The sequence below is a fragment of the Quercus lobata genome, chromosome 2 (genome assembly GCF_001633185.2).
Source record: "Quercus lobata isolate SW786 chromosome 2, ValleyOak3.0 Primary Assembly, whole genome shotgun sequence".
In the NCBI taxonomy this organism is placed as follows: domain Eukaryota; kingdom Viridiplantae; phylum Streptophyta; class Magnoliopsida; order Fagales; family Fagaceae; genus Quercus; species Quercus lobata.
Window position 1 is genome coordinate 40,618,505 of NC_044905.1, and position 11,693 is coordinate 40,630,197.

Below are 11,693 nucleotides of genomic sequence, written 5' to 3' on the forward strand. Positions count from 1 at the left end.
AACCATTCAGGGCCGACTCCCTCAAAGCCATTAATCTTCACGGCAGGATCTTTTTCCTAGGGAGGTTATTTGCATTGAGAAGAGGCGTTCTCTCCTCTTTGGTTTTGCTGCAGCAGACTAAGCCTAAAACTTAATTTGTGACCATTTAAATTAGCCAGTATTATTTTCTTCATTCTTTTCTATGATTGATATCATTATGACTGTAATTGTGTTTTATTAGCAGGGAATACATAGCCGTTTATTTAAATAAGTCTAAATACTCTGTTTTAGTTATTATTATATCTGCTTGCCGTAACTCATCTGCAACAGTTCTGCTTGCCGTAAATTTGCTCCTGGCAGACAAGGCATAAGTTTGTGCACAAACCGGCTCAAGTTGAGTTACAATTGGACCGGCTCCAACTCCCTTACTCAGAAACACTAGGGCCCATCATCGCAGGAGGCAGCCCAGCCCATTACCGCAGGAGGCAGCCCAGCCCATTACCGCAGGAGGCAGCCCAACATACCATATTACGCAAAAAAAAAGGCCCCTACAACCGGTACACCAAAATATAAGAACCAAAATAGTGTTTTTATCAATTTTTTTTCAAGCCAAACCGTAATTTTTTATTATTATGAACCAATTAGACTAAACCATCATTGACTGTTTTACTGGTGAACTTTTCATTAAATTTGTACCCAACTCAGCTACCCTCATTATTATTTATTTATTTATTTTAGAAAGAGCTACCTCATTAGATTTACCGTGTTTATTTCGAGGCCTGTCAGCCTACCCTTATAAAAAGGTACTAGTATTAAGTAAATTGTAGCCAACTGTGTTATCTTCTCAAGTTCTTATCCATTATCCACAATAAAATTCTATTAGAGATTTCCTTATTATCAATGATTCCAATTGTTACTTTCAATGTACCATTGATCTCTTCAATCATGTTCTTATTATTGTTATTAGTAATAAATTAAGTACATAAAAATACAATAGTCCAAAAAATTATAAATTTGACGGAATAGTTATATAATAATTTAATACATTTGATCAAACTAAGGTTTTGGAGACATTATTTACTCTAAAATTAAAAAATTTAAATTATGCAAAATTTAATATAAAAAAATAACGTAATATATCAACATCATAAAAATAAAAACACGCATGTATACAAAGTATTACAATTTAGATCTATAAATGTAACTCTGGCTAAAAATCAATCTTATAAATTGCATTTACACGAACATGACCAACGGATTTGAGCATCAAAGATAAAGAGAGGTGAACTGGTGGAGTAAATTTGTAGGGCAATCAGAGTGGAGCATGAAGTTCAATTTCGACCAAACATAATCTGTCTTGATCAACAATTAATGAACTTGCTTGAAGTATTTTTGGAGCTAGCAGAGGAGGATGACTAGAACTAGATTATCTTCTAATTTATTACATTTCAATCATGTTCCCTTTTCTCTTCATTCAAATATAGCAGCACCAGGGGAAGTGCACCAGCCAATTACTAAAGCTTGTTGAGTTTAGGATTCTCATTTGTTTGGTCTTTAGTGTAACATAAACACCTAAAAATAGAAAATTAGTTAAGTTTATATAGCCTAAAGTCAACCCACTTCGGGTTCGTATCAAATGAACTTGAGTCCCACATCATCAAGCTAGGAACTAACATATATGTTTAAAGCTTTCGCTAGACTAACAAGACTTAGGCCGTTTTATTAGTTTACCGTCTGTGATCTTAAACCTGTTAGTACACTAGAATTTCAATACTAACTTAACTAACTAATTCCTCTCAAAAAATGCAAATTACCTTAAAATTTTGGGTTCGGTTGAAATGATTCGTTACTTGACACTTGTAGACAATTTGACCGTTGGAAATTAAGACAGATTTATTTTTATGATTCCAAAACCTTCGTCTGTCATTGTCTGGCAACCATTTGATGCGAATCCCAATTTCCAATTATACTTCCAACATCACAGAATTCAGCATTTGTCTATCTTTAATTCTGATTAAACAGAGACTCTCAAATAGATTAATTAATAAAGTCTTTACTGATTGATAAGATTTAAATCTAATCTTTCACTTATATCAAAAAATTAATTAATGTATTAATTTAATGATAAAGAGTTATTATAAATAACGAACGTCATAAATAAGAAACCCCCTCAAACAAAAAAAATGATTAGATATCCTATTTTAATAAAACAAGTATGGATTAAATGGTATATATATAAAAAGAGTCCTTCATTGTACATGATACTATATTAAGTGTATGTCTGGTATGATTAATTTTGTCAATTTATTTTACTATTCAGTTTATTTTTTTACTATTTATGAATTTCACGGTTCTTTTTAGTACTATTTATGGATCTTACTATACTATTTTAACTAACTTTTACCTTTATCTATAATATTTTTAGTAAAAAACTTTTAATTACAGTAAAATAAACAGATCCTAAACAAACTCTAAAAATCCCATAATAAGTCAGAATTCTATCTCTCAACGTGGAGTTGTGATAAAATTTGTGAAATTTGTTATCTCCTTTGGCGTTGCCTCATAACAGTGGCATCTTTCTCCGTTTTTCTTTTTGGTGGCTAATCACGAGCTTAATAGCTTAAAAATAAAAAGTAACCTGGCTTTTTGTCTAGCCAATAGGTTGACAAGAAAGTAGATTTGACTAGACTGCGGTATCCGCTGTCTTTATTAAAATATCTTCTTTTCTTTTTTTTGGTAAATAAGGATAATATAACTACTAATTTAGTTTTGTTCATGCAAACAAATAATCACATCTAAAAGAACTTGGGTCATGTTAGAATGTATACAATTTTTTTCCCAAATATTCAGTTGTTGAAAAAAATATTACTAAAAATTCTCTATTTGAAATTATTTTGTTATGTAGTCATTTTAGAATCTAAGTGAAAATTGAGTTTAGTAAATTCCAATTCCAAGCAAATAGCCAACGTCTAATTGAAAACAAAATACCATATCATGCTATGCATGTGATTAGTTATTTTCTTGAAACTCAAGCTTGATAAAACTTGATTTTTTCTTGAAACTTGAGTTACAAAATGAGTTACATAAAAAAAATTTCGAACAGTAGTATTTTTTTTTTTGTGCAAAAATTGAATATTTGGCAAAAAAAAAAAAAAAAGATATATTATGTATTTGATTCTTGTCCTTTACACCATATTTTAATTTGGTCATTAACCTTTCAATTATGTCAATTTGGTCTCTAACCTTTTAGTATCGTATCAATTTAGTTTCTGTCGTTATCTCTTGAATGAAAATTATTAACGTGACTAGCAGTCAAAATAAAAAAATTAGTTTCCAAATAATAAATTAATTTTTTATTTTGATCATTTGTCACGCGTTTTCATTCAAGGAATAATAGTAAGTGACAGTACTGAAAATATTAAAAATATTAGGAACTAAATTTACACAATTAAAATATCAAGTACCAAATAAAATGGAAATTCCAAAGATAGGAACCAAATTCTTTGTCTACCCAAAATAAAAAATAAAATAAAAAGGGCCAAAAATGGAAGTTCCTGCCGTATTAATCGCATTTATCTATTTTGGTGAGTAACTTTAATGCTTAACTCACCTACCTCTTCTTTCATCATGAATACTCTCACTAGTTAACACGTGTACCCAAGGGCCTAAAAGGCTTTTTTTTTTTTTTTGGTAAACTAAAAGGCTAAAAATTATATAAATAGAAAATAAAGCCCCAAATTGTAAACATAGATAAAAAAGTAAGAAAGATAAAAACAGGGCCCATTTTTCTTCTCTGGCCAATTAAACCCACTATTTTCTCTCTTCAATGCTGATCCTTATTTGGACGACCTTGCAAGAAAACCCATCAAGCAAGAATCTTTGTGTCCTCAACTGATGAAAATGGAGAAAAGCTGGCTTCTGGCTGTTCTCCTCCTCCTTCACTTGCATACAATTTCATCAGTAGCTGCTTTTTCTATGGGTGGAAGTGTTGGTGTTGGTGTTGGTATTGGCAATGTAGGTGGTGGTGATGGTGGTGGTGGAGGGGGTGGAGGTGGAGGTGGAGGTGGAGGTGTTTGGATAGGTGGTGGGATCAACAATCCAACTCCAACTCCAGCTGGTTCTGGTTCTTCAGTTCCAAAGCTCAGCAGAGCTTACGCTGCTCTCCAGGCATGGAAATCTGCAATTACAGATGATCCATCTAAGATTTTAGACACTTGGGTTGGTACTGATGTGTGTTCTTACAAAGGAGTGTTTTGTTCAGATTCTCAAGAAGAGATGAATGAAACACCTGGCCCAGTTGTTGCAGGTATAGATCTCAATCATGCAAATCTTCAAGGCACTCTAGTCAAGGAAGTATCTTTACTAACTGATTTGTCACTACTTCACCTCAACAGCAACAGGTTTTCAGGCACACTTCCTGACACTTTCAAAGATCTTTCTTCACTCCAAGAGTTAGACCTTAGTAACAACCTCTTCTCAGGTCCTTTCCCTATAGTTACCATATACATTCCAAACCTCATTTACTTGGACCTCAGATTCAACAAATTCTCAGGTCCACTTCCTGAAGATCTCTTCAATAAGAAACTTGATGCAATCTTTGTCAATAACAACCAGTTTGAAGGCCAACTTCCCCCAAACTTGGGCAACTCTCCGGCTTCTGTGATAAATTTAGCTAATAACAAGTTTAGGGGAAACATCCCAACTAGTTTTGGCTTCATGGGTTCTAAACTCAAGGAAATATTGTTTCTGAATAACCAATTAACAGGGTGCATTCCTGAGGGAGTTGGGCTCTTCACAGATATGCAAGTCTTGGATGTGAGCTCCAATTCATTGATGGGTCATCTGCCAGACACCATTTCTTGCCTGGAAGATATTGAGGTTCTCAATTTGGCACACAACAAACTGTCTGGGGTTCTGCCAGACCTGGTTTGTTCTCTGAGAAGCCTGTTGAATCTGACTGTTTCATACAATTTCTTTTCTGGGTTCAGCCAAGAATGCTCTAAGCTGTTCTTCAGGAATGTGGGCTTTGACTTCTCAGCAAATTGCATTCCTGGGAGGAACTTGCAGAGACCTCAGCCAGAATGTTCTGTGATTCCAGGAGGTGGGTTGAATTGTCTGAGAATCCCAGCTGCACAGCCTCTTGTTTGTGGGTCACTGGGTGTAGCTTCAGACACTAATACAACCTCCTCGCCTCCATGAGAGAAGAGACAGAACCACTACCGGTACCATGTATAACAGGTTGGTCATGGTTGTATGATTATTTAGTACTAGCAATTAAAATTTTGAGCTTCCTAATTTATTTCTTCACGAATTCAGTATATCCATAAATAATCAACATGCCCAGAAATTCAAGTATTTTTATTAAGTCTTCTGATGGGCTTGGGAATGGAGCAGGAGTACATTAATCAATTTTTTTTTTTTTTTTTTTTTCCTGTTGACTAACGTAACAACTTAATAAATAAAATATGGAAATGGGTGTACTTTTTTTTAAAATTTTATATTGGAAATGGGTGTACTTGCTTCGTCACGTGATATCTGTGTCATATGGTGATCTTTGTGCCAGAAGAAATATCACGTTACTCTTTCAAGGCTCTCGCAGAATTATATAGCTTTGATCCAAATACTTGAGTCCTATTTTCTTTGGGTTGAACTACTTTAGGGCCGCTTGATTTAATTAATCACATATAGAACGGATTTAGATGGAGTTAAATCATACATGCACACTTGCAACACAGAAAGCACAACTTATCCAGGTAAGAAGTCCTCAAATGATGATGGCAAGCAATCTGCGCCATAGAATTTTAAGTACAACAACAACATCATTTTCATCATTGTTAAATACAATCTCTATTAAGAGATATAATACATTGGATTTGGGAGTTTAAAGGATCGTCTAGCCACTGCAAAGCCCAACAAGTCACTCCACTGGTCACCAGAACTTCCATGAATCCTATAACCTTCATGCTGCAAGTCTGATCTCTTTTCAGATTTATAGATGATTGCAGGTTTCCCCTGATCCGAAGGCCCCCTGTTTCATTTATTAGCAATCTTGAATAAGATAATTATAAGATCTACAGCTACTGTACCAGTTAATTAACAAATTTGAAAATATTGGTGGCTATTCAATTACAGGTACTGTCTTTCATACACATTGTTTATTCTGTATATGTATTGCAAAATGGCTTGGTACCTCAAGATTAGCCTCTCCCAATTGGTGAACCCTGCATATAGAAGATTTTTCTCTGTGACATTCCTTTGATATTCACTCCTCCCAGTTAACAGAAATATCTTAAAACCCAGCTGTTTGAGCTCTTTGTATAAACTCAAACTTGCAGGTAATGCGGGGGCCTCAGCCAAATCCACCCAAGAATCGAAAGATTCCTCGTCAAAAGGCTCTGATCTACACAGAAAACTAGATTTTGTAATTTCTTTGTTCTACAAATCAAGCAACTGCACAATTCAATCAATAACTCAAAGCATTGATGTTACGTAGTATCTCAGTAAAGGTTGATGAGGGGAAAGTGATGAGCTGTGATATGAATTAGAACTAAATGGGATGTAAGTTGCTTAGCATAAATTGATAAGTGGTTAGGCATCTCTGCAAAGAACACAAAAGTTTTCATGAAAAACTCTATTTATACAAAGTTTTCAAGGCTCATTTCAGTCGCATACAAAAGCTGAATACAAATGAGAGCCTAATCATACAAGCTGCAGTATTCTAGCAGCCACTGGGTTGTCTCGATTAAAGACTTAATCGGCTTGGTAATTGGAAATCTAACCAACCAACATACTAACTAAAACCGAGTACAAATGGATCTAAGTGATTGCTGTTGTAATAACAACCTCTAACCCACTGTTCGGACACAAGTAACTATTGCTAATGGTTTTGTGTTCAGGTACAAATGTAAGACAACTACTTAAATGCCCTTCATCAAATGTTCCATCACATAATTTACCACGTTTTTGGAAGTGTGGTACAACTGTTAGTACTATTGTTGTTTTTGTTCTTTCTCTTTTTTTTTTTTTGGTTCCCTTAAATTGGATTAAATCACTCTTTCTTACCCGTGCATTAATGGTTCTTCTATGAACATGACCAAATTCCTACAAACTAGAAAACGGGCAGACTGAGATGCATTACTTTTACTTGTTATTAAGCCTGGTGTTATCACTTATCAAGGGACATGTTGAGGTGGCATCACCAAGTTTTATATGGTTGCTACTTCAGAAGAACAAAATTACATTGCAACTCTCAGAAGTATTATTAGTACATACACATACAGTAACAGTTGGGTACAGAGTACAGGCTCCAGTTGTAGAATTCAAAACTAATAAAGTAGCATCTTCCTACGTTTAAAACGAAGCAAATCCCTTTATTATTTTAAATTTTAAACACAAATTAATTTTTGCAAGCAGAATTAGAAAACAAACAAAGAGCAGTAAATAAATACTACTATAAGATAATTAAGAAATAAATAATACAGTAGCATTTGATGATCTAACAATTCGACCCATCTCATTAAAAAAAAAAAAAAACAAAATCATCAATCTATTAATCCAACGGCTAATAAGCACTTACCCGAAGCCGTAGAGCTGGTAGTAGGGCAAGTTGGAGAGCAAAGTCTCATCGATATCGAAAACCCACCCGTCGCTTCCGCTATCGGAAATCTCAACGGTCTTCGCAAACCTCACCGAGTCCTCCGCCACGACCTCCGAGTCGTACCGGTACTGGTCTCCGGTCATGTAGTCCTGCACGAATTGCACGCACCTCGCCGGAATGGTCGACCAGTAACCGGCGTCATTTGTCTCGACGGAGAACCTCCAGCTTTCGCAGTATACATCGTCGTCTATGCGGATCTTGCGGTGGTCGGAGACGACTTCTCCGGTGGTGTAAATCAGGTAGAGAAGGAGGATAGGGAGGAGGGAGACCATTGACATTGATGGAAAAGCGAGAAAGTTATGTTTGGGATATCTCTGGTTTCATTCAAAGATCGACAGCCACAGGAGTTGTTGTTGAATTTTCGGCTGAATTATTATATTACACGCTTACATGACGATTACTGAATTTATGACAAAAGGAGGCCACTGGGCCTAATTAATTAAGAGTAAGACAAAAAATCAGACTGAAATGGCAGAAACTGCTCAATCATGTTATCAAATGGGCCACTAGCCTAGCCCAACCATTTTAAACCAACCCCATTACCCTTTAATTCTGCTCCCTCCTCCATTGCTTTTACATCACCATATAGGCCTTATCTTACTCTCATTAATTGGGTTCCTCAACCTATCATTTCATTTTCGGCCATTCTCCATCACACTGCACTTTCTTATGCCGCTTTTTTGTGTTTTGTTTTTAATTTTTATACACAACTTTTATTTTTCACTTTTTTGTAGAGTACAAGTATATCTTAGCATACATTCAGGTTTTAACAAAAAATTAAATAAACTAATGTCAACTTAGTGTGAGTTTAACATCAACTTATTTAGTTTTTTGCTTAAAATATATTACTTTTAAAAAGTTGTAGATAAAAACTAGAAATTAAAAACTCGTCAAATAAAATATAGGCAAACAAACGGGTAGGTAAAGTGAAAACGATACTAAATACAAGTGGGTAAAGTGTTAAGTTTTGAACCACGAATAAGTAAAATGAAAACGAACCTAACTACAAGTGGGTTTACTGTAATTTTCTCCTTTTATTATTATTATTATTATTATTATTATTATTATTATTATTATTATTATTGTTATTGTTATTATTACAACAAGTACCAATAAAATGTACTAGCTTGTTCTAAAAATATATTTATGACGTCAAAATAAAAGTAACTAACCTCAATTAAAGGTTTCCACACTTTAGCTTCAGCCTCAAAAGGTTGAGTAATTGGATTTTACACAAATCCACTCAAATACTTATAAAGGTCATGACATGCATGGAAATTAGCTTTCAAAGTTTTGATGCAATTTTTTATGTTACTTTTTTCAATTGCATAACTGAATTCTTCATAACATTTTTTAGACATCTTTGCGAAAATTATGAGAACTAAATGTTTGATTGGGCCTATTTCCATTGTTTTGTTCCTCCTACATGACATTAAGTAAATTGCCATCAATTTCATTAGTTTAGCTCATGTTATTCTCTTTAAGCTCATTATTAGTTGTCATCTTCCTCGATGTCTTAGGCATCTTTAAAGACTACATGTTAAACATATTATTTTTTACAATATTATTACTAAAATTACATGCAACTACTACAAATAAACCAATAAAACAAAATAAGGCATAGAATGGTATTACTACAAATAAACTAATAATTGAATATTATTATTAAAAAAATTTAATGTCATGCTAATCGTTATATAAAAGCAACAAAATTAAATGTTCCACAACAATGCATGCAAAACAACTGTTACATAGGGCACGTTTAGTAGACTGTAATAGTAATTACATTGGAATAGGAATAGATATTACAAGGAATACAAAATGTTGTAATGTAATGCTTATTACTATTCATTTGTTTGGTGACAACATCCCTAAAGATAATGGAATGAAAACATTTTAAATAAAATTTAAGATATATTTTAGGAAATATCTTACTCATATAATTATATTTCCTAAAAAAATAATATTTTTTAAATTTAAAAGAGAAATTAGTTATTTTTTATGATTCTTTATTTTCATAATTGTTATGTGCAAATGGAAAATTTGTTTATTTAGAAATATATTAATTGTAGAAATTAATACATCTGCTAAAGAATAACTATTACATCTCTTTTAGAGATGAATAGTTATTCCTCATTTTAAAGAATAGCTATGCGTAAAGAATGACTATATCCTATAATAAAAATATAATCAAACTACTGAATAGCTAAACCATAAGAATAACTATTATATTGCAGAGCCTATTACAGTCTACCAAACATATCTGTGGGGCCAGAGAATTTGTGATCCCGGCCTACTTTGCATTAGGGCCTAAGGCTCACGCCGAGGATAGGCATTGCTGAGGACATGCAACGGAAGTCCAAATGGCCTAGAGATACAGCTGAGGACGATTCTGTCCTCGGCATCCCAAAGCACTCCTAGAAAAAAGGGCAAGTACGGTATAGGAGTGGTTCAAGGAATGGCTAAACACCTTTGCATTGATGGGGAAAAGACCCCTGAACAGTGTGGCGACAAAAGACAAGGAAAAGGCTGTCATTACTGCAATTAAGTACTTTGCGCCTAACAGAGCAGTGCTTTTCAGCTTTTATAACCACCCCCAACCACTTTGGGTATGGGCTGATAGGACAAGTATCAGCCTCAGAAAGCTGAGCCTACACGTGGACGTTAGGGAGAGAGTAAAGGCTAGTATAAAAGGAGAAAGAAGCAATCTAGAAAAAGGGGCTGGGGAAAAAAGGCCAAGAACCAGAGCCTCCCAGGCCGTGCCGAGGAGAAAGACTTCTTGGGCAAACATGGTTCACCTTTGTGCGTCCACCATGAACACCACGACTAACTACTGTCCGATTACCAAGGCCTAGCCTTTCAGCCCACTCTCTACAAATTTATTGTTTGGATCTTTAACGTTCGAACCCAATAAACCAATTTGAGGTCGTTACAAATTGAGTCCTTACAATATCCATAGAAAAAGATGCACATAAGCAAATTACATCCCATAACTCATTCTGCATTGTAGTTGCTATACAATTTCATAATATTGCTCATCTTTTATCATCTACATCATTATCATTTGTACTGTTTCTAGACTCATTTAGTATGTCGCTATTCAAGAGCTCTCGATCAACTTCTACAATCAACTTTTTATCTGGATCCACTTCCATAAGATAGTTGTATAATATACAACAAGACAATAATCTCAGTAACTATATCAATTGGAAAAAAAGCTTCTATTATTCTAGATATGATGGGAAATTGTTTTTTTAACATACCAAATGTTCTTTCAATTACATTGCATAAAGAGAAATGCCAATAATTAAATATTTCCTCAACATTTTCTGGGCCATGTGTTGAATACTCTTTTAAATGATAGCTTACACCCCTGTATAACCCGTTAAGTCCACTTCTTAGCACAAACCACTTCTTAGCACAAAGCCCACATCTACTAGATAGTATTTGCCTTTTTTTTTTTAAAAAAAAAAAAAAGAAAAAAAGCTATATAAGTATTTCACTATATATTTTATAACATAATTTCTTTTCTTTTCTTTTCTTTTTTTGATAGGTTTTTATAACATAACCATACTTTTTTTTTTTTTTTAATCTAAGTATCCCTTGTATTTGTGACTTAACATTATCCCTGAAAATTATAAGTTTATCTTCCCTAAGTGTTGTTAATTGTTCCTTCCCATTTAAATAAAATATATGTAAATTTCATATCAAAATCAAATGCTGTCAATACATTTTGAATTATGAGAACAAATCACATTGTTTTTCATCGATAGAGCTGAAAGGTTCTAACTTGTTTAGAAGTTTACAAAGTACTAACCAATGATAGCACTGTTTTTGCATGTTTAATTGGAAGTGGTTTTCTTTCCCTCCTTTCCATATGTATGGCAAAAAGTTCTATTTCAGCTTCAAACAACTCAATTGTGTACAATTCTGAGATAATAAGAATAAACTTCATATATTATTTTCGGTTTCTTTAATAGCAAACTATTTGAAAGTTGAAACAATAGCAAAAGATAACAAATTGCCATATCCTGCATAGAGTTATACATGAATCCAT

The 11,693-nt window shown here is 33.8% G+C and overlaps 2 protein-coding genes across 3 annotated transcripts; one reads left to right on the forward strand and one right to left on the reverse strand.

Annotated features, from left to right (window-relative positions):
• The first annotated feature begins 3,741 nt into the window (after positions 1-3,741).
• LOC115977900 (leucine-rich repeat extensin-like protein 4) lies at positions 3,742-5,350 on the forward strand. The gene has a single exon (XM_031099931.1). It carries the CDS (start codon positions 3,874-3,876, stop codon positions 5,176-5,178), a length of 1,305 nt encoding a protein of 434 aa, XP_030955791.1. The 5' UTR covers positions 3,742-3,873; the 3' UTR covers positions 5,179-5,350.
• Positions 5,351-5,679: 329 nt separating this feature from the next.
• On the reverse strand, positions 5,680-8,038 carry LOC115975609 (acid phosphatase 1). Of its 2 annotated transcripts, none has more exons than XM_031096466.1 (3): positions 7,556-8,038; positions 6,170-6,391; positions 5,680-6,007 (listed from the first exon to the last, which is right to left on the reverse strand). In XM_031096466.1, the coding sequence occupies exons 1-3, from the start codon at positions 7,912-7,914 to the stop codon at positions 5,830-5,832; spliced, it is 759 nt and encodes a 252-aa protein (XP_030952326.1). In that variant the 5' UTR covers positions 7,915-8,038; the 3' UTR covers positions 5,680-5,829. The 2 variants fall into 2 exon arrangements, with proteins under 2 accessions (XP_030952326.1, XP_030952327.1); XM_031096467.1 differs by having other exon boundaries at positions 6,170-6,379; positions 7,556-8,035.
• Between the last annotated feature and the right edge of the window lie 3,655 nt (positions 8,039-11,693).

What these genes read in the sequence shown, in the direction of transcription:
- LOC115977900 (XM_031099931.1), top strand. Translation starts at nt 3,874, where the DNA reads ATGAAAATGGAGAAAAGCTGGCTTCTGGCTGTTCTCCTCCTCCTTCAC.
- LOC115975609 (XM_031096466.1), bottom strand. Translation starts at nt 7,914, where the DNA reads ATGTCAATGGTCTCCCTCCTCCCTATCCTCCTTCTCTACCTGATTTAC. An exon ending in TACCAGCTCTACGGCTTCGG is followed by an intron (nt 6,392 to 7,555) that starts GTAAGTGCTTAT and finishes TACAAAATCTAG; the next exon opens with TTTTCTGTGTAGATCAGAGC. An exon ending in TGGGAGAGGCTAATCTTGAG is followed by an intron (nt 6,008 to 6,169) that starts GTACCAAGCCAT and finishes TAAATGAAACAG; the next exon opens with GGGGCCTTCGGATCAGGGGA.